Source organism: Mustela nivalis, assembly GCF_964662115.1.
Source record: "Mustela nivalis genome assembly, contig: HAP1_SCAFFOLD_1890, whole genome shotgun sequence".
In the NCBI taxonomy this organism is placed as follows: Eukaryota; Metazoa; Chordata; class Mammalia; order Carnivora; family Mustelidae; genus Mustela; species Mustela nivalis.
Window position 1 is genome coordinate 59,274 of NW_028134774.1, and position 20,957 is coordinate 80,230.

A 20,957-nucleotide genomic window follows, 5' to 3' on the forward strand; every position below is an offset into this window, starting at 1 on the left:
GGGCGCGGGGCACCGTCCCATGCGCTCCCGACGCCACCTCGAGCCCTGCTACCTTGGCGATGAAGGACAAGGTCCCCTTGAGCTTCTGGGCCGTGACGATGCTCCGGATGGTGAACACAAACTGGGCCTCGTTGGAGACGCCTGGGGAGGGGGAAGGTGCGGGCCTGAGAGCGGCGTGGGGCGGCGTCCAGCTGCCGTCCCGCACCCTGGCAGGTGGCAGGGACGTGACCCCACCCAGGGCCTGTTCTCAGCGCTGCCCACCCTGGTCAGAAAACTGGGCTCAGCTCCTGAGAGACAGCAGGTGACGGGGGTGGGGAAGTCCCCAGGACGGAGCAGAGGAGTCGTGCCAGCAGGAGCCCCCGGCCTCCCCCCAGGCCCCCCCCCCGGCCCAGTGTCCTGCCGGCGGCCCGCACACCTGGGGGCAACTGGAAAGGCACGGGGACCCCGTCGTGGACGGAGGAGCCCTCGGGCCGGGCCAGTTTGGTGTTGAGCGAGTCCAGCACGCTGAGCTCCATGTTCTTCAGGAAGCTGTTGCTCTGATTCTCCAGGACGACGGACACAGTGACCTGGCTGTCCTTCTGCAGGCTTCCCTGGATGTCGTATGTCTGCGGGGCAAGGTCGGGGTCAGCCTGTGCCCCCCAGGCCCGCTACCGGGCCTGCACGAGGGGCCCGAGGAGGGCCAGCCACACTTTTTTTTTTTTTTTAATTTAAAGATTTATTTATTTATTTGATAGACAGAAATCACAAGCAGACAGAGAGGCAGGCAGAGAGAGAGGAGGAAGCAGGCTCCCTGCTGAGCAGAGAGCCCGATGCGGGGCTCGATCCCAGGACCCTGAGATCATGACCTGAGCCGAAGGCAGAGGCTTTAACCCACTGAGCCACCCAGGCGTCCCCACACTTGCTGGGCAAACGCAGATCACCTCCTAGAAGCAAAACTCCCCAAATCCCCAAACAAGAAACAGGCTCTGGCATGGCTGCGGTTCAAGCCGCTCTCCCACATCCTCTGCCGGCCTCTGCCCATCACGCTGGCCCTCGGGCCCACCCACCGAAAGTACCCCGTGCACCGCCCCCACTGGAAAGGCTCCCGGGCAGGAGGCTCTAGGAGCAGGAGCCCTGGGACAGAGGCACTCGCGGCCCCCGCTACCCCCAAGACCCCACTGCCGCCTCCACGCACCCAGAGAAAGGACCCCAGTCTGCTCCAGCCCCGTGCTCTGAGTTACCCACACTGCTCACCATCTTGATGTAGGAATTTTCAGCCAAGAGGCAGTAGCTGGACATGGGCTGGAAACAAAACAAAACGCAGCTTTGGCCAGACAGAACTTGCAGGTGGCAGACGCCCACAGAATGGAGCCTGTCCTGACCTGTGCCAAGGGCTCCGGATGGGAAACACTGGGACCGTGAGAATGGGGCGGGGGCAAGGAGACCCCCGGCCCCGGGCCAACATGGGCCCGCACCTCAGGGACTCCTGCCACACGACAGCACGGCCTCTCTGACGCCAGAGCCCCTGGGGCTCACCCACCCGTGCCCACCAAGGCCCCGCTGCCCGCGGCTCCTAGCCTCGGCCCAGCTGCGGGGTGCCCCGGGCCCATGGGAGGCGAGCGCAGTACCCCTCACCGGGAGAGGGTCCTCGTCGAGAGCGCCGTTCTCCACGGGCTCTGCCGCCCCGTCGCTGGCAGGTTTCTTCTTCTTGGGTTTCTTCTTGTCTTTTGACCTCTCCTCCTTCTCCTTCTTGTGCTTCTTTTTCTTATGCTTAGAAGGTTTCTGGAACAAAACACGATCAGGGTCAACTCCCAGACTTCTCTGGCCACTGGCGCCCACAGCGAGGAACAGCCCAGGCTGCGGGGGCACAGGAGGCTGCAGACCCAGCCGGCGACACCCCTCGTGTGGCATGTGGCTTGAGACGTGGGACCCGTGAGCCAAGCTCAGGAGCACTTGTGGCACAGCCGACGGAGTGACCAGCCCGCGGCACAGCGGACAGAGTAACAAGCCCCAGGCCCATGGGATGGAGGTGAGGACCTGAAAGCCCACCGCTCAGCAGGACAGTCACTGGCCACAGGCACAACCCACAGGGAGACCAGTAAAAACCCAGACGCCAGCTCCCCACTGCACCCGAGCCGAAGAGAACACACGTCCACGAAGAAACCTGCCCGCCCACATTCACAGGAGACGAACCGCAACAACCGAAAGGTAGAAACTTCAGTGGGAGAGTGAAGACACAAATCATGTCCACCGCACGCAGAAGTGTCCCTCGGCCGTGGACAGGAGCCAGGCGCCCTGACACACTGCCCCAGGGAGGGACCCTGAGCCCACAATGCTCTGGGAGGGAACCAGACACAGTCCACACGTGACACATCCAGACCAGGCTCCTCCATGGACGGGAATGGAGCTCGTGGGGCCGGGGAGGATGGGGGGTGATGGCTTATGGGGGCGGGGTTGCTTTTGGGTAACAAAACATTCTGGAACTAGAGAGAATGGCACAACCTTGTGGACGCACTGAATGCCACTGAACCACACACCTTAAAGAATCAACCTCTATCGCATATGAGTGACAGCAAAACTGTCGTGACAACCAAAGCCCAGAGCGTACCGACCGGAACCCGCCCTGGCCCCAGCAGCCCCCACTGCCCCACGGGATTCGGCAACCGGCCCGAGTGTGCAGCGCGGCCGTGCAGCCCGCTCCCTGACCGCCGGCACGGGCACCGCTCCCACCTTCTCGGGGTCGCGCTCGTCGTCGTCCTCCGCCTCGCCCGCCGGCTCCTCTCTCCTGGCCTCCTCACCCTCTTCCTGAGCGGCAGCGATGACGGCGTTTGCTCCGGGCTCTTCCTACGGGGAGCCGGGCGGGGGGACTCAGGCGGGCGGCCGGGCCCGGGCGTCCTCCACCCCCACACCCCAACCCAGCCTCCCTGGTCAGCAGCAAGGCGTGTGGCCACCGGGCAGTGAGAGCGGCTGGCAGAGGTCCGAAGCCGGCTGCAGGTCCCGTGAGCAGCCTAAGCCTGGCCCCCCGGCCCCATCCTTAAGAGGAAGCAACAGCTCGAGGCCACGTCCGGCATAGGAGCCCAGGCCGTGCTGAGGGCCGTTCCTACGGCCACTGACTGGGCCAGACCACAGGCATGGGACCTGGCCGGTCTGTGCAAGGGCGCCCCAACATCCCACATCCCTGAACGCCTCAGAGAGGGAAACTGACTGAGGCTGGTGAACACTCGTGCCCCCCGTCAACCCGGGGAGGACCGTGTGGAGCTCTTACTGGGGCCGGGGGCACAGCAGACAGCGGCGTGGTGGACAGCCAGAAGTCCAAGTCCTCGCCCTAAAACCACAAAAGAGAGGCTTTGGGCTTAAACAGCAGGACAGGCTACAGACGGCACCGGGGGGCGGGGGAAGTTCCCACCCCCAACCAGACGGCGGCCTCAGCTCTGCGACCCACGCGCGCGGCACGCCGACCGCAACGTCAGGGCCGGAGGCCGGGGCACTCCTAGCTCACTGTCCACTGGAACAAGCAGCCTCCGATGTCCCAACAGCAGCCCGAGAGAAAGCGGCCCGGCCCACAGGTCCACGCTGCTTTACGAGCCCCAGCCCTCCCCCGGCGCCCACACAGGCGGACAGACGGACGGGACGGCCAGCGCGGGGGCTCCGCGGCCACGTACCGCCTTCTCCTCCTTCCCTTCCTTCTCCCGCTCCTTCTCCCTGGGCTGCTTCTCCTTCTCCCTGAGCTTCTTCTCCTTTTTCTTGGGCTTCTTGGGCTTCTTTTCCGTGACGGGGACGTGCTCCTTCTCAGGAGACTTACAGGTGTCTGCGTTTCTGTGTTTCTGGACGGGCAGCTTCTCGCTGTCAGCTAGGGGCCTGGGCAGGCGGGTCACGGAGTGAGGGGACAGGGACACAGAGAACACCGACGGCCCGGGAGCAGTCCTGGCCCCGCCGCGCTTACCTGTCCAGGTCGATGTCCAGGGCCCTATAGGGGTCGTTGGGGTCTTTGTCGTCCTCGTCACTAGGCAGAGCGTTCTGAGGGAGAGACGAACGCTGTGTCCGAGCCCAACAGGTCCGTGGAACCCTTCAACCCCTTCTCAGAAAGGGACAACCTGGGCGCCTGGGTGGCTTAGCTGGTTAAGCGACTACCTTCGGCTCAGGTCATGACCCTGGAGTACCAGGATCGAGGCCCACGTCAGGATCCCCGCTGGGCCGGGAGTCGGCCTCTCTCCCTGCCCCTGCCCCTGCCCTCCTTATGCTCTCCCTCTCGCTCTCAGAAAATAAAATCGTAACCAGGCCCACGCCGGAGAGGAGAGCTCATCTGGGGCAGGACCCGCGGCTGGGATGTGGGCTCCCACTCACAGCTCAAGAGCCCTCTCCGGGTCTGCGGGCAGAGAAAGCCCGTGACGAGGGAGCCAGCTTTCTGCCACAGCGCGAGGGTGGGGGCGCCCCACGGGGCTGACCTCCGGCATCTCCTCGGTGACGATGTCCACCTGCTGTGCCGGGGCGACGTCCTCGTCGCTCTCCGAGAGCAGCGAGCCGCGGCGCCGCGCCCGGCCCTTCCGCTCCTTGTCCTTCTTCTTCTTCTTCTTCCTGTCCTTCTCCAGCCTCTGGCGCTGCCTCCGCTCCTCCTCCAGCTTCACGTACTGGTCCGACGCGGGCATCCCTGCGGGTGCGCACAGAACCCGGCGCTCGGCCGCCGCCCTGCCATCGGCTGGATCGCCTCTGGCCCCGAGCGCCGCGTGAGGGCAAGGGGGCCCCCAGGGGCTCAGTGGGGAGAGCCCACCGTGGTCTGTGTGAGAGGGAGGCGAGCCGGGCTTTCTGAATGCCAACGGGCAGGCCAGCGCAGTGGGGGCGGGTGGGGGGTTGGGGCCTAGGGAAGGAATGAGGGGGCACCCTGGGCCCTGGGCCTCTGACCCCTGTTAACCCTCTCAGCCGGGACCTACCGCAGCCGAGGTGGCAGCACAGGTCCAGCCGAAAGCGTGCGTGGCAGGAGGCATGGCCAGGCCTGATGCCACCTGGGAACTGGACCCGGCTGCCACCCCCTTGCCAACAGGGGCTCCCTGGGTGCCAGGGCCCATGCTGATACTTGCCTGGCACCTTCAGGGGCACCGACAGGTCTATCTGCACCACTGGAATGTGCTCCACGCCTGGCAGGTCCTGGTACCGCTGGAGAAGCACCGAGGTGTCACCACGCACAACAGATGACAGAAAGGGACATGTGTGCAGCAGCTACGGCCCAGCACAGAACGCGTGGATGGCCTGGGACGTGTGTGATCCCACTGGGGGCCCTCACATGCCAAGGGGTATCTGGGGGGGACAGTGTGGCTCCCTACAGACTGCGGGACTGGTCTGTCACCGAGAATAAGTCCCCTCGGGGAAGCTTCCGCCCGCCTTTCCTGGCTGTGTCCCCGCTTCAGCTGAGAGGAGCGATGCAAACCAGAGCCCAGTGAGCACTTGGTGGCTCCCACGGCAGCCAGAGTCAGAGAGCCGGACGCCACGCGAGCCGGCGAGGGCGTGCGTGGCAGGTGGGGGCCGTCTGCAGGCCCTGAGAAGGCTGAGCAGAGTCACGGGGTGACCCGGCAATCCCAAAGAGGGAACCGAGCGCGCGTATGCAGCCCTGCCGGCCCGGGGGAGCCCAGCGTGGGGAGGACATGGGTCAAGCTCTGGCACGGTGTGTGGCCTTGACATCGTGGGCAGGACCTGCCCGGCAGCGGGGCCACGTGGGGCGACCGGGACAGTGAGGCGGCTGCCCCACAGCTGGAACTGGATGTCCTCCCCAGGGTGGATGGGGCCCTGGGGGCTGTGGGGGACAACAGTCTCCAGAGGACGACCTGGAACCAGTCATACCTTCTGGGGGGATGGGGAACTCTTGATGTAGAACGGGTTGTTGGCCTGTTCCTGCTTCCGGGCTTCTCGACGCTGCAGGGACAGGATTCAAGTGCACGTCCATGAACGCACGTGGGACACACACCCTCCCTGCTAGACCACAGAACTTCACCGTCAGCCCTCAGCCAACAGGAAGACCACGACGGGCGCAGGACTGAGGTCAGGAATGACTCCAGGACGTGGGGGCGACCATCTCCGGTTTCAAGGACAGGAACTCAGAGAGGCTGGGTGAGCCACAGGAGGCCTCTCAGCTCCAAAGAGCCGAGCTGGCAGGTCACATCGTCTGAAGGCTCGGCCTGTGCACGGGTCGGGGGAAGGGCTCTGGGGGGCACCGCTCATCCAGAAACAAAGGAGCCAGACACAGCGGGCCGGGGGGAGGGGAGGTCACGGCGCGTCTGCTCTGCTGCAGGCTGACGGTGCACGCTGAAGTCCCACAGCCCGGCGGCGCAGAGCAGCAGCCCCAGACACCCGGGCAGGCCCCCTCAGCACGCCCTGTGCTCCAGAGAAGCCACTTCGTGTTTCAACAAAACCCAACCCAGGCTCCAGAGGGTAGCTCAGTGCTCCCTGGAGAAGCACAGCCCCAAAGCCCGAACTGCTAGGCCTGCGCACAGCACCCGTGGGCTCTGGGCAAGGCCATCAGCCCCGGAGGCCCCGGGGGGAAGACGCCCTGCACTGTACAGCCGGGGCTCACCCGGGCCAGCTCCTCCTCGTCGGCCTCGGGCTGCCGCTGCTTGACGTGGCGCTGCTCCTCCTCGTGGAAGATGGCCTTGGGCTTCTCGTCCTCAGACTCGCTGTCCGAGGGCGGCTCGTTGATCCAAGCATCCAGGTCCAGGCTAGAAGATACGGTGAGGTCACAGGGCAGCTCCGGCCTGTGCGCCCAGTGCTGGACGCTCACGGGTCACGCACAAGGCGGGAGCACCCCCGTCCTCTCGGAGACGATGACATGAAGGCTCAGCGGCTACTCGGGACCACGGCCACCCGGGACAGACACGCCGGGGAACGCCCCCACCGCACTTCTGCTCTCACTGTCCTGTCCGCCATCCTGGCCCATGTCCTCTGGCCCGCTGCGCAGCTCACCCTTCAGGAACTGGAACTTTCTTCTGTGCCTTGGGGGCCACCGGATTCAGCTCCCCTGCAAAAAGGGCGCTCACTTCTTCTGCCACTGGCACGTCCTTGGCCTGAAGCTTCTGGATGTGCTTGACCAGCTGCAAGATGCAGGAAGCCTGAAGGGACCACAGGGAAGTCACAAGGGGGTCACAGAGGCCTGGCTCTGAAGGCCACCAGGCTCCACAGCTCACTGTTCACACCACGTGGAGGCCCATCCCAAGGCGGGCGAGCGTGACGCGCTCTGCCCGAACTGCACGGAGAACATCCGGAGGCTCCCAGAAGCCAGGGGCTCCCCGGCAGGAACATCGGGCAAGGAAGAAACCAGCCCACGGCTAAGACATGGAGTCACAAGCAGAGGGAGCAAGGTCATCTGCGAGAACCACTCGGACAGGTCGGGGTGCCCCCAATGAGCCAAGCACCCGCCTCCGGGAGGCACACAGGCACCTCCGTGCTGCCGTCCTCTGCGGGCTCTGACTCAGGACTCTGTCCGAGTGTGGCTCCCAGTGTGACGCTCGGTGGGGACCATGACCACCAGCTGAGCTGATGGCGTGTAGCTGCCCTCAACTGTGGAGCAACGGGGCCCACCGAGTGACCACCGACACCCACACGCAGTTAGCAGACGGAGAGCCTGTGCTGCCCCCGGAGCACCAGCAGTGGCCTGGCCGCGGGGCCCACAGCGCCAGCTCAAACGCCCGCCTGGCCCGCTGTCACGCTGCATGTGCCAACCAGCTCTCCCCACGAAAGAACCCCGGTCCTCACCTGCCCAGAAACCCGCTGTCCACTGGATGCTTCCCTGGAAGGCTGGTGACGGGCCCCCGCTCGTTTGCTGTCTCGTCCCTCCACCCCGCCCCACCTGCGGGCCAGCATCCAGAGCCTCCCCTACCACGGGGGCCCGGACGTGCCCACGTGCCCCGCTAGGGTGGAGCCCTGGAAAACCGGAGTTTTCCAAGTTGCCCTCGGAGAAAGGCAAAGCTGCCCACTGCCCAGGACAGAGGCTCTTCCAGACCTGGGAGCCCCCGAGTGACACTGACCCGCTCCTGGACCTCCAGGTCCGCGCTCTGCACGAACTGTGGCAGCCGCTCCACCATGAGCTGGGTGACGTCCTGGGCTGCCTCCGGCTCCGCGGCCTGCTCCTTCTGCTGCAGGATGGCTGCGTACAGCTTCACCACATTCTGCACGTACACAGCCTGGATGTGGCCGGGCAGGGTGGTGACCTTGGGCCGCAGCATGGCCTCGAGGGTCTGCTGGGGCTCCTGCAGGTGCCTGTGGACAGGGAGGGCCTGATGAGCACGCTGGTCCGGTGCAGATGTCGCCCCACGACAGGGCTCCCACGTGCGCGCTCCCCCACCGCGGGAAGAGAGAAAGGACTCTTAAGAATGAATAGACGGTCACAGACGGGCCGCAGAGAAAAACAAGCGGAAGACAAGCAAAAAGCACAGCAAGGGGGTGCCTGGGTGACTCAGTGGATTAGGCCGCTGCCTTCAGCTCAGGTCGTGGTCTCGGGGTCCTGGGATCGAGCCCCACATCTGCCTCAGCATCCATGCTGAGTGGAGAGCCTGCTTCCCCCCCCCCCCCTCTGCCTGTCTCTGCCTGCTTGTGATTGCTCTTTATTTATTTATGTGACAGAGAGAGCGATCACAAGCAGGCAGAGAGACAGGCAGAGAGAGAGGAGGAAGCAGGCTCCCCGCCAAGCAGAGCCCGATGCCGAGCTCGATCCCAGGACCCTCAGATCATGACCTGAGCCAAGGACAGAGGCTTTAACCCACTGAGCCACCCAGGTGCCCCTAAATAAAATCTTAAAAAAAAAAATAAATAAATAAACCACAGCGACAGCACCATCTGGGGGCGGAGGGTCGGTGACCGCACGCGGCCCGGCTTCTCGCTTGCTCTCAGGGTGGCATGTGCACATGGAAAGGAACTCTTTTGGCAGAGGAAAACCCCGGGAAGGAGACTGGGGCAGCTGCCGGAGGCCCGGGGACACAGGGACACGGGCGTGCCGGCCCCCCGCCCCCTCCGGGCCGCACTCACTCGGAGAACTCGCCGCAGATCCAGGCGGCAGCGTACAGCACCTCGCAGATGCCGTTGCGCTGGGTGCTGCTGGCCACCAGGTGCGCGCGGTCGAGCAGCGCGGACATCTGCGACACGGCGAACTTGCGGATGGCCTTTACGCGGATAGCCACGTCCAGCATCTGTGCCGCGATGAGGTGGCCGTGGCGCGTGCCCTCCAGCCGGGTCAGCTCCACCAGGACGCTGATGTACCTGCAGGAGGGAGCCCTTGAGGCGCGCCCCTCGCGCGGGCACCCGCCCCTCCGGGCTGTGGGGCACGAACCACTGGAAGTTGGTGATGTGCTGGTAGTTGCACTGGCTGCAGATGTCGATGATCTTCGTCAGCAGCTCGTCCCGGTACGTCGTGCCCTCAGCCTTGTCCACGTGGCTCATCAGCTTCTTGACGATCTCCACCAGGTTCTTCTTGGACACCTGGGGGGGGGGGGGAGAGCAGGTGAGAGTGGGGCGGGCAGGTGTGGGCAGGACGGGGAGGGGCGGGGCACACACCATTCCATAGAGGAGGTCGAGAGCCCGCAGACGGATGGACTCGTCCTTGTCGTCCAGACACTGCAGGACGAGGTCCTTGTGAGCCTGCACGGACTTGGGGTGTGTTCTCAGGATCTTGGACATGGCCAGCAGCCCCAGGTACTTCACTGCGGAGATGGCGAGAGGCAGTTAACCTGGACGCGCCCTCACGGGCTCCGGGGCCTGCACAGAAAGAGCGAGGCCGGGTCTGCAGCCCGAGCCCGACCACCTAGATACGGTCAGGAGCAGGCACGCGGGCCCCCAGAGGTCCTAAGCAGCACGCTGGGTGCTGGGAGAGAAGCCCCCGTGACCTCACACGTGCGACCCATACACACAACCCCCCTGAGCTGCGATGGAGGCCTGCAGGCCACGGGACACGTCCAACATGAAGCCCCGGCCCCGCAGAGCTGAGGAAAGCCCCTGCTGGCCCTTCGGTGCTCCAGACAAGGCTGCACGCACGGCTGCACAGCGGAGCGCGAACATCTGGTTTCTCACGAGGCCGAGAACCCGGGCGCTGCAGCGGTTTCGGGCGCAGACTGCAGGGCGCATGGGGTGAGGAGGAACTCACGGTTCTGGTCGGAGTCTTCTATCAGGATCCTCAATTTCTGAACGCAAAGCTGCAAAGGAGAAGGCAACACGGTCATGCCTCCTGAGACCACAGTGAAGTCGGCGACCCCAGGCGTGCCACACAGCCCGATCCAGCCCAGAGGCCCGGGGACAGGGAGGGACGGAGGACACCGGGCCCCACTCGGGGCAGGCCCCTGCCTGCAGGCACCCACAGGGTCACGTCTGGGGAGCGCCCACTGACGCACACACCAACACGCCAGCGCCTTCTGGGGGCACTAACAGTTGTGTCCCGACCCCCCACCCCTCCGCCAGCTATCAACAACTGCACAGATACAGGCAGGCCGGGACCCAGTGAGTGACGACTGGCTGCACGGCCGGCCAGCCGGCACCTCCCCACCCCTCGCCCCCTCCCCAGGCGGCCCCCGACGGCCGCACACCGCTCCGTCCGCACCCGGGGACATACCTGGATGCTGGCGCTGTGGTTGGGCATGCCAGAGGACAGCGAGATGAGCACTGGAACAGAAACCCTCGCTTCAGGAACTCGCCAGGCCCCACCCACATGCAGAGGCCCACTGACACGCATCCACCGCAAGCACTGGGACCCCACACACCGACAGCAGCACGCCGGGAGCCATGGGTCTGCTGCTCTCCTGGAAAGGCTGGCTCATGAGACAGCATCTGGCTGCTGGTCTCTATGGCCAGGAGCACAGACCACATCCTCACGGCGGGCACCCCCATCCAGGGCAGGTCCACAGAGCCCGGGCCAACCCCACCTGCCTGACTCTGAGAACTAACCACCTGAGACCCACCGACCCTACCACATGCCAGGCATGCTCCGTCAACCTATGCCCCCAAGCCCCGTGCCCGACACCAAGGACAGCTCTGACCCTGCCACACCCCGTTTCCCCCACCGACCACTATAGACACAGACTTGGCTCTCCAGTCCCGCATTTGCTGCCTCTGGGCACTAGCTGGTCCTGAACGGCACCCTCCCTCTCTGCCAGTGTCATGGAGGCTCAGGGCCCACACGGCTCTAATCAGAGTGTGAACCCTGGACCAGCTTCCTGGGAACGGCTGGATTTCAGGCTGCCCACAGGGCCTTGAGGAAGGACCGGAAGCTGGCTTCCCAGCAGCTTCGGGCACACAGGCAGGCCGTGAGGAGGTAACCCGTGGCCCGCGACTCTCGCTCCAATGAACAACGTGGGAAGGGGCTCAGGTTGCTGAACGTGCGGAAACACATCAGCCAGCGCTCTGTGTGGCCCTGGCTGAGACGGACTGAAACAGACAGAGCTCAAAGGAGAGTCAGACCAGGAGTGCTTTCCGGTCCTGCATCACGAACCCTTTTGGCAGCAGGTCCCTGTGTTTAGCACTGCACAGGGGACAGCACCACGCCTGAGACTTGCTCTGAACTCCTCATGGAAGGGGCGCCTGGGCGGCTCAGTGGGTTGAGCCTCTGCCTTCAGCTCAGGTCATGATCTCAGGGTCCTGGGATCGAGCCCCGCATCGGGCTCTCTGCTCAGCAGGGAGCCTCCTTCCTCCCTCTCTCTGCCTGCCCCTCTGCCTATTTATAATCTGTTAAATAAACAAATAAAAACCTGAAACAAACAAACACACACAAAAAACTCCACCTTTCCCTAAAGGGAGAAAGTGTTGCTGGCAAATGTGCCGCAAGCTGTCCCCGCCTCTCAAGAGGCTCCAGAGGGGCTGGCAGCAACACGTGGCCAAGGAGCCTGGGCTACTCCCTGCACCATGGGGTCCACCTTGGCGCCCAGGGAGGGAGTGGGGAGGGCTTTCCACGCGCCGCGGCGGCCGAGCCTCACCTGCGATGACCGTGTTCACGCACTCGTAGAGAAGGGACATAGCAGACGTGCTGCGGGAGAAGAGCAGAGGCGTGAGGACCAGGCCGCCCGAGAGACACAGGGAAAGCGCCTGTCTGCTCCCTGGTCCCGGAGTCCGAAGCAGGCCTACGGCAGGAGCTGGCTGCCCCACACACTGCTGTCACCCAGGTCAGTGGCATTCCCCGAGGGACGCAGGTCTCCCTAACTGCTCGTGGGGCCTCTGACACTTCCGGCCACTGAGCGCGTTCCTGGAACCTGTCCACTGTGGGATGCCCGCGAAGGAGAACTGATCCCCCTCAACGCCTCTCCCAGCCGGGGCCTCACCACCCGGATCCACCGTGGGGGGGCGCAGGGGACAGTGAGGTGTGCCCGCACACAGGCGAGCAGAGCACAGAAGGCCATGGCTGCGGCGCCACCAGGGGTGTCTGGGGATGTGGCAGGCACGGCCTAGAGCCACCACCACGGGCGGGCACCGGGTAGGTCTAATCCATTCTGATCTTTTCATGCTTGACACTCGGGATCCCAAGTCCCCAAAAGCCAAGAGTGCGGCTGCCATGCGTCCAGAGCACAGGTCGTCAGCCTGTCTACAGCCGCGATGGCCAGACTGACGGCCTCCTGTTAATCCCCTCTGGAAATCCCCTCTGGTCTGGAAACCGTGGCGCCGGACCACACACTCAGGGACGGCGGGTGTCTAAAACTGAAGAGGTCCGCAGCCCAAGCACCTGCTCTGCCCAATTATCTTCCCGTCTGATGTGCTCCTGAGCCTGGAGACGGAGGCCAGGGCCGCCTGCAGAGCACACGGCTCCAGGTCTGATGTGGCCTCGAGGCCCCAGTTCCTCCACGCTGCCCGTGGCTGTCTCTCCAGGGGACCTGGGAAGCAGGATCTCCTATGCCACCTGCCCCTTAGCCCCACAACTCGCGCACAGGCCCTGAGTGGTGTCGGGGCTCCGGCAACATTCCAGAACCGGCCAGGGACACAGCTGTCCAGAGCAATTCCAGCAGACAGCCGAGGTCTCCTCGCGGGCTGCTGAATAACCAGGGGCTCCCTTTCCTCCACGTTTACCGTTGCTGTTTCCCAAACAAATTCACAGGGAAAGGACGCACCAGCCCCCAGGGGCCCAGGAAGGCCAGCCAGTGCCCCAGCGGCACAGTTCACTCTTGTGGGCAAAATCACAGGGCATGTATTTGCTTTTCCACCCCGAGACTCTCTCCAGGGCCCTATGCCCAGTGGGAGGGCAGGCCTGCACGGGCCAGAGAGTGGGGTCATCCAGGGGCCTGGGGCTCACCTATGGATCAGGTTGGTGAGAGGCTCGATCAGCTTCTTGCCCAACCTTGGCTCCAAGGGGGTCAGAGCACCAAACTAGGGAAGAGAGAGGCCGGCGGGTCATTCGGGGCAGGGGTAGACCGCACAGACTCCGACCCCATCCACATGTCCACATGCCCGCGGCGCTCCCAGGACATGCCAGGGCCTTCTCACTCTGTGAGAAAAGGGGAGTTCGGGAGGGATACTTGCCAGTTTGATAATTTTGATGAGGACCCAGTTGTTGGTAGAGGAGGTCATCAGCTTGAAGAAGAGCGGGGCAAGGGACAGGTAGTTCTTGGGGTTGCGCCGGGCCAGCTCGCAGATGACGTTGACGGCCGCTGACTGCACCCCTTTGGAATGAAGTGGGGCCCGTTGTCAGTACAAGTGCCACCAATGTGGGGGTGAACCCTTACCCAGCAGGACTCTCCTCAGCAGGCCGGCCACTGACACCACCTGGGGAAGTGGTTTAAGCAACAGCCACCGAGGGGACCGAGCTTCCTGGAGCCAAGCGTCACCGGAAGGGGGGGGCCGGCCCCCAAAGGACCAGACTCCAGTGCAGGACACCCGCCACACCTGCCGCCTCGGTTCCTGCTTCCCCTATCAAACTTTCTACTCCCTGGCCCTTGCCCTGATCGGAGGCAGCTTCCCCCGAGACAAGCTGAACCTTGCCTCACGCTCAGAGAAGCTGTGTAATGGGTGCTCGGCCCTGGGAGTCCCCGATGAGGGAAGGACGGACAGAGAACAGGAGGAAAACTGGCACGAGTCCTGCGGCGTGGGACCAGACTCCAGGCGTCAGAATAGTCGTGAACACTAGCGTATGGACAGACGGCCAGCCGGCCGGGCACGTCCCCCGTGCGCGGATGGCGGCTGTCTACTGAGTGGGTGGAAGAGGGGGCGCCCGACGCCTGAAGCTCGGTGTCCGTGTCGCACCCCAGCCAATGGGACCAGCTCCTTTGGAGACGTGGCGGATCCCAGGGCCGGAGCGGGGAAGGGAAAGGCCAGCCCGGCATCTCACGGTGCCGCACAGTAAGGAATGCAGTCTGTGGGGGGACGAGGACGGGTTCCCAGCACCCAGCACCCCTCAACGCCTTCCTGGCAACACCCGCCGTCCCCACACTGTCCCGTCGTAAATCAACCAACCAGGGTCAGGGTCCTCCAGCTTCTCCTTCAGACGGGGGAACGCGGGGCGCAGCGACTCGGGGTACTTCAGGAACACCTTGTACATGATCAGCACAGCCTTCTTCCGGATGTACGGCTTGGTGTGCGACATCTGCAGGGCAGAGGGCCGGTCGGCCTCCCTCCACACTGCGCCCGCTGCCCTCGTCTGCCGGCTCACTCCCCGCACCTGCCCTGCTCACTCTCCTCTGCCTCCCCGAGTCTCCCCTCCGCCATCCGGGGGGAGACCCTCTCTCCAGCCCGTCTGGTTTCTGGCCTTCGAATCTGCGCCACCGTCCCAAATACAGGACGGGGTTCGTGAGTGGAACTGAAACCAGCTTCCCGATGTCCATGACACTAGGCCTGCCCTCCGAGGCCGAGACCCTTCTCAGACTCACTGGAACCCAATGAATGACAGAGAGGGAGGGAGCTTGAGCTGGAAGACAAGCCCTCGCCAGTGAACGCTGGCGCCTCCGACTCCCCGAGCAGCCAAGGCCCGTGCCCAGGGCAGGACGCCGAGGGGTGTCCAGCGCTCGAGGCTCGTCCTTCTGGAACTCACGCTCTCTCTCGTGCCAGGTCCTGCAGCTCTTGTCCTTTCGGAACTCTGCTCTGGCCAGAGAGGCCACTGGCCCTCAGGTGGGCACACTCACCACCCGTGCGGGCTCCGGGGAGCCACACCCCGAGAGCGCCCTGAGCCCCCAACTCACGAGCATCCTCCCACGCTCGCAGCCGCTTTCACCAGCACCACACTGGCGATCCTGGGCCAGAAGGGCAATATCCGGGATGCTGCGGGGGCAGCTTGAAAGCCACCAGGGTCGCCACGTGAACCAAAGAGTGGGGCCAGGTGTGGGCAAAGCAACTTACAGCGGGTGGTCAGCTGCACGAGGCAGGGCTGTGGCGAACCAGCCTCTGATCTAGAAGCTGCGAGCGCGTGCGGTCTGAAACCACAAGCCTGGACCTATCCGTCGGCAGGATAAACAGGCCGACCGATACGGACAGAACTCTCCGGAGAGAAAAGCAGCCGCCCGTCTGCTCGGCCCAGAAGAAACTGGCGGGAACCAGCCTCCCAGCCAGCTGGAGACGGGGGTGATGACGGCTGCCTCGGAGAACCAGGACTTGTAAGGACACCCGCATTCTGGAAAAGTGTTCTGGACACCTTGGAGGTCAGCGGCGGCTGGGCTTTTGCCCTTCAAGTGGACGGAAGCACAAGAAGTCACTCCACGGCCACAGAGAGACGCACGGCGTCAGGACCGGAGCGGGAAGGACCACGCTCGGCTGGCGCACTGCCTGCCGGGAACCAGCGAGCTGGGGGCTGCCGGGGCACGTGCTGGGCGGCAGGGGTGCTGGGCCCGGGCGCCACCCCCTCTGGCCCCAAGTGGGGCTCTTTGAAAGGAGGTCCGTGGCCCGAGGCTGGGTTCCACGTGGGGTTGCTGGTGGGAGGGAGGCACAGCCACTCGGCTTCTCATCTCATCTGGGGAACGCGGCCTGTTTCTGTGCGCCCGAATGTTCTTGGTGTGAAGTTTAACCTCAGGTTTTCAGGCCCCTGGACGGACCAAATCGTGTCACAGAGCAAAGGCCGAGAGGCCTGGGCCACTCACAGACTCACCAGTGTCATGATGTCATTGGCCAAGTCTCTGGCAAGATCTGGGGTAACAAAACAGGACAGGCCGGTCAGCGCAACGCCAGTGTCGTACTGGCTGGGGCTACTCAGGTCCTGCAAAGGGAGAGACGGGCGTCAGGAGGGACGGGCGTCAGGAGGGACGAGTGTCAGGAGGGACGAGCGTCAGGGGGACGAGCGTCAGGAGGCAGGAGCCCACAGTGCGTCACCAGCTCTCGGCGTGGGGTCTGGGTTGGGCCTGTATGAGGAGCGACAAGCACCAGCCAGTTCCAGGGAGAACGGCCCTCAGTCCCGGCCCAGCCCAGTGTCCCAGCACTCGAGGGGGCCGCGGGCTTGAGGGGCCCGTGCGGAAGCCGGGAACCTCTGTCGCTCCCGGGGATTCTCTAGGACAGCCAAGATGGCTCCTCTGGGCCCCTCCCAAAGGCAGGCCGGCTCTGGGCCGACTCTCTTCTCTCAGGTGAGCAGGAGAACCAGCCACGAGAGCGGCACATGCCCACCCCAGAGCCCTGGTTCACTCCGTGCGGCTGCCACGGCCTGGACCGCACCAACAGCCTCACCTTGATGCCAGCAAAACAACACTTGAATCACATATTTCCTCTGCAGAGACTTTCCTTTCCTCTTTTTTTTATTTTTAAGGTCTTATTTATTTGACAGAAAGAGCACACAAGTGCACAAGCAGGGGGAGTGGCAGAGGGAGAAGCTGGGATCATGACCTGAGCCGAAGGCAGACATTTCATTGACTGAGCCCCCCAGGCGCCCTGGGGAGACTTTCCTAAGGAGCCCCGCAAACTTCACACAGACCTGGTGAACATGCCAGATGCATTTTGAGAGGTCGCCTTCTAGACTGTGCTAATAACCTGACAACACGGACTGCTAGAGCCCGTCCTGGCCTGAGCCGACAAGACAGAGCTGCGTCGGACCCATGTACAGAACTCAGGCCCTACACGGTCACTCCTGGTTCAGCAGGACTTGCAAAGGCCCAGCAAAGAGCCACCGTGGGGTTTTTCAGAAACAGAGATTTGTGGAGGACACTCAGGTCACCGTCGAGCAGGGAGAGCCCCACTAGAAGCGAATGGGGGTGGGGGACAGGGCGGTCTACGTAAGTTGTTCCAGAGGTCATGGGTTAATTTAAAACGACTCACACGCAGACCACAAACACTGGGGACGAGAATGGAGGAGAATGTCCTCTAACACAGCAGCCGTGTCCCCTGCTCCTTTACAGGGACATCTTGGGCTCAGGTGGTCTCTCCAGCAGAGCATCTAGGTGACCTGCCTATGGCACGTTTCCGTGCAAAGCGGGGATCGCTAGGTCTACATGGAGGTCGCTACGAAGGGGTAGGCAGGGGGCGTGCCTGTGCCCAAAAGGCCGGCAAGAAAGCCCAGCTTGGCCAGAGCCTTCCACCCTCCTCCTTGCTGCCCCCCCGCCCCGTGACACAGCCCCACGGGCTGCCCCCAGCGGAGCTGGCCCCTCACAGCCCCGCAGCACCCACGATGCGCAGCACTGCCGCCCAACCTGGCCTTCGGCGGCCTCCTCGGAACCACAGGCTCGGTGCTCGGCCTTGCAGCCTGCCCTGTGCCGGGACGAACCGGGCCAGGGATGCGGTGAGTGCTGCCGGGTCCGCCCAGGAGCCCAGCCCCGGTCCCCAGGACCCGCTCCGGGGGCAGCCACGCTCAGGGGGTCTGGCCTGTACATCCAATCGTCACCGAGCCTCTGATTCTGATTCTGCGCCACCACTACTCCACAAAAGATGCTCAAAGCCCTCAGGCTGAGGAAGAAATGTGTTACTCGGGGATCTTCAAGACCATCTCCAGACACACAAATCACACGTGACGACGACCCACATGCGACGTCACTCAGGAGTCCCTGCGGGCAGGGAGCTTGGGGGCACAGTCAGTTAAGCATCTGACTCTTGGTTTTGGCTCAGGTCATGATCTCAGGGTGAGGAAACCGAGCCCCAAGTCGGGCCCTGCACTCGTCGCGGAGTCTGCCTGTCCCTCTCCCTCTGCTCCTCCCCACCCCCTTCCCAAACCCACGTGCTCTCCCTGGGCACCAAAAACAAACCAACAACAAAAAAAACCACCGCAAAAACCAACCCAAGGGGGCAGAAAGGCCCCAGTGGGGAAGGGTGTGTGCGCCGCAGCAGCTGCCCCCGCTGCTCCGAGAGGGCGCGGGGAGCCTGCGGCCGGGAGCCGGCTTTCTGAGGGCCGGAGGCCCCAGCGAGGGAAGAGGGAGGTCTGGCAGCACTGCGGCCTCGCCTACAGCCCACGAACAGACACAGACCTGCCACACCACCCGGGGTGTCTTCTGACCACAGAGTGGCTATGTCTCGAAGCCACCTGTGACCATGGGGTCACAAGAGCAAAAGCCGGGCGACCTTGGTGCTTTCTACGTGCCGCTCGCTCAGAGCACTGGAGAGGCCAGCGTGGAGAGCAGGGTGGGGCGGGGGCCAGGAGGGCGCTAGGCGGGGGCTGGGAACAGCCAGGGTGCAGGAGGGCCGCCTACCTTGCGGATCTGATTGGTCGTCAGCATGATGACGTCAGTCCCCTCGTGGAAGCACTGGGAAGCAGCAAGGTAGCCGATCCGCTGCGAGTCAGACACGAGGGCATCAGACACAAGACAAGGGCCACACACCCCTGGGGGAGGAAGTCCCCGGGCCAGGCAGGGACAGCCCGCGGCTGGCCGCAGGGCCATGGCTAAGAGGTGCCAGGAAGTCACCCGAGGAGGAGGAGGGGAGGAACCGGCCCCAGAGTCCGGAGGATGCAGCCTCTGCCACACCAGTTCTCATGAGATCGGCCGCACCGTCCGGCCCTCCGCTGGCGAACGTTCTGACCGCCTACCCGGCAGCCCGGAGCGACCTCTGCGATGGGACACAGAAGCCAGCCGAGCGCGAGCGTTTCTCTGCACAGCTCTCCCCACCAGGCTGGCACAGACACCACCGTCACACTGGTGCGTGGGCGCAATGCCTCGCTGCCCAGGCAGAGCACCGCCTCTGCCGCTTCCCCGAGAGGGGCCCGCTGGTAGGACGACGGTGTCCCAATGGAGGGAGCCCGCCGAGGTCCTGGGCGGGGTCCCACAGTGGGCACCGGGGCCCATGGGCCTGGAAACAGTCTATCCGCCCGGCTGGCCTACATGCCCGCCAGAGCCTGCCCGGCCCCGGGAGAACCACGCGATGCGCACCGGCAGGCCACGGCTGCGGACACGCACTTCGCAGAAGCTCTACTAGGACGGGAGCGGTGCTGACGTCACGACAGCACACGAGGGGGATGCGACCCGGGTCCCTAGCAGGCAGGGCCTCTGTGAGGCTGGGGGAAGTGCTCAGAAACCACTGTGAGGCCCTGGGCTGGGGGCCTGGGGCAGCCTCCCAGTAAGATGCTCAAATATGTAACCAACCCTACGAGCCCATTTTGCAGACGTCCTTTAAAGCTGGAAGACAAACACCACACAGGTAAGAGTTAAGAAAGAACACGACAATCGCTGAGGCGGCGGCGCGTGCGGGGCCAAGGCTGGGGTGCATGCTCCCTTTCTGCAGAGCGGGGCCTCCCGCCAGGGCACACCCTCCACCCCGCCTCACCTTGAACGTGAACTTGGAGGCGCTCATCACTTCTATGATGTTGAAGGCAGCCCAGCTGATGTCATATCCCAACATCTGTAACTGTTGGAAAGACCGGCACCGTCATCTCTATGCACACGCCAAGGCTGGAACCCCAACACCGTGCCCACGCCCAGGGGCAGGCCTCCCGGAACCCACGCCCTGGCGCTAGCCCTCACATCTAGAACTACACGGTCAGGTTCACAAAGGTGGAGGGCAAGTGTCTGCGGCTCAAGCGCCAGCCTCCACGCATACTGGTTAAGTCTCCAGGTCGATGAGAGCACATAGGCTCCTCCTGGAAGCTACAGGGCGCCAGGATGCCCCCTGCCAGCCTTTCCCAGGCCAGGTGGGGTCCACCACACCCCAGGCCTCAGGGTCCTCACAGCACACCCTCCCTCGACTGGGAGAAATCAGCCCTGTGTGCCAAGGCCCGCGCCTGGAGCCAGGGGCGCCGATGCCTGTTTGACAGGTGGGCGGCGGTGGGCAGGGAGCGGATAAATGGGCAGGCCGAGGAGGGCCGGAGGGACAGCTACGCCGCCTGACCTCAGCGGGGCTGGTGGGGGGGGCAGCCCCGGGAAGCGACGTTGCCTGAGTCAACAGGCCCCGGTACCTACGTAGGTCAGCTTGCAGACTGCGTTTGCTTTCACTGCGATGTTGTCCTGCTTCAGCTCCTGCTTGATTTCATCGATGCACTGAGAGATATACTTTGCCTAAAAGGAGAAAAAAAATGAAAAATTGCAAGGGCCTGACTAAACCAGTCAGGAATAATGACCGCAGGGGCGCCGGGCGGCTCTGTGGGTGAAGCATCTGCCTTGGGCTCGGGTCATGGTGTCAGGGTCCCGGGATCCGGTCCCACATCCAGCTCCCTGCTCGGCGGGGAGCCTGCTTCTCCCTCTCCCTCTGCCCGCCGCTCCCCGTCACATGCGCTCTCTCAGATAAACACAGAATAATCACCGCAGCAAGAAGCCGAACACAAGAGGCCAAACCGTGTCATTCCTTTACGCGAAACACCCAGGGCAGGCCCCGAGCTGCAGGAAGCAGGCGAGTGGGGGCCGGGGGCTGGGCTTGCTGCCTGGGGTCACAGAATGTTCTCGAACAGAGAGTGGTGCGTGGCTGTGGACACACTTACTAGGAACCACTGAACGGAGCTTGGAACGGGGGAGGTAGGGCACGCGAACAGCTAACATAGCTGTTGTTTAACGAGGTGATTTCAGGGGCGCCTTTGTGGCGCAGTTGGTCGAGTGTCCGATTCTTGACTTCGGCTTAGGTCCCGAGGTCGAGCCCCATGCTGGGCTGGGCGCTCAGCGGGATCTGCCTGAGCCCCCGCAGCCCTGGCTCACGCACACGCTCTCTCGCGC

The 20,957-nt window shown here is 64.0% G+C and overlaps 1 protein-coding gene across 2 annotated transcripts in view; it reads right to left on the reverse strand.

Annotated features, from left to right (window-relative positions):
* AP3D1 (adaptor related protein complex 3 subunit delta 1) overlaps positions 1-20,957 on the reverse strand; it is a 36,753-nt gene that overhangs the window by 4,901 nt on the left and 10,895 nt on the right. Inside the window, exons 2-28 of one of the 2 annotated variants that reach the window (XM_082750811.1) lie at positions 20,214-20,309; positions 19,582-19,662; positions 18,513-18,593; positions 15,998-16,105; positions 14,377-14,506; positions 13,447-13,586; positions 13,220-13,293; positions 11,916-11,965; positions 10,559-10,608; positions 10,097-10,145; positions 9,511-9,656; positions 9,287-9,435; positions 8,986-9,216; positions 7,989-8,220; positions 6,928-7,073; positions 6,542-6,683; positions 5,812-5,883; positions 5,055-5,130; positions 4,425-4,627; positions 3,923-3,996; positions 3,642-3,837; positions 3,245-3,304; positions 2,710-2,823; positions 1,615-1,761; positions 1,225-1,281; positions 416-605; positions 53-141 (exon numbers count right to left, since the gene is read on the reverse strand). In XM_082750811.1, the coding sequence (XP_082606937.1) occupies positions 53-141; positions 416-605; positions 1,225-1,281; positions 1,615-1,761; positions 2,710-2,823; positions 3,245-3,304; positions 3,642-3,837; positions 3,923-3,996; positions 4,425-4,627; positions 5,055-5,130; positions 5,812-5,883; positions 6,542-6,683; positions 6,928-7,073; positions 7,989-8,220; positions 8,986-9,216; positions 9,287-9,435; positions 9,511-9,656; positions 10,097-10,145; positions 10,559-10,608; positions 11,916-11,965; positions 13,220-13,293; positions 13,447-13,586; positions 14,377-14,506; positions 15,998-16,105; positions 18,513-18,593; positions 19,582-19,662; positions 20,214-20,309 (3,183 nt within the window). The remainder of the gene's footprint in view (positions 1-52; positions 142-415; positions 606-1,224; positions 1,282-1,614; positions 1,762-2,709; positions 2,824-3,244; positions 3,305-3,641; positions 3,838-3,922; positions 3,997-4,424; positions 4,628-5,054; positions 5,131-5,811; positions 5,884-6,541; positions 6,684-6,927; positions 7,074-7,988; positions 8,221-8,985; positions 9,217-9,286; positions 9,436-9,510; positions 9,657-10,096; positions 10,146-10,558; positions 10,609-11,915; positions 11,966-13,219; positions 13,294-13,446; positions 13,587-14,376; positions 14,507-15,997; positions 16,106-18,512; positions 18,594-19,581; positions 19,663-20,213; positions 20,310-20,957) is intronic. The other variant, XM_082750810.1, reaches the window with a different exon arrangement.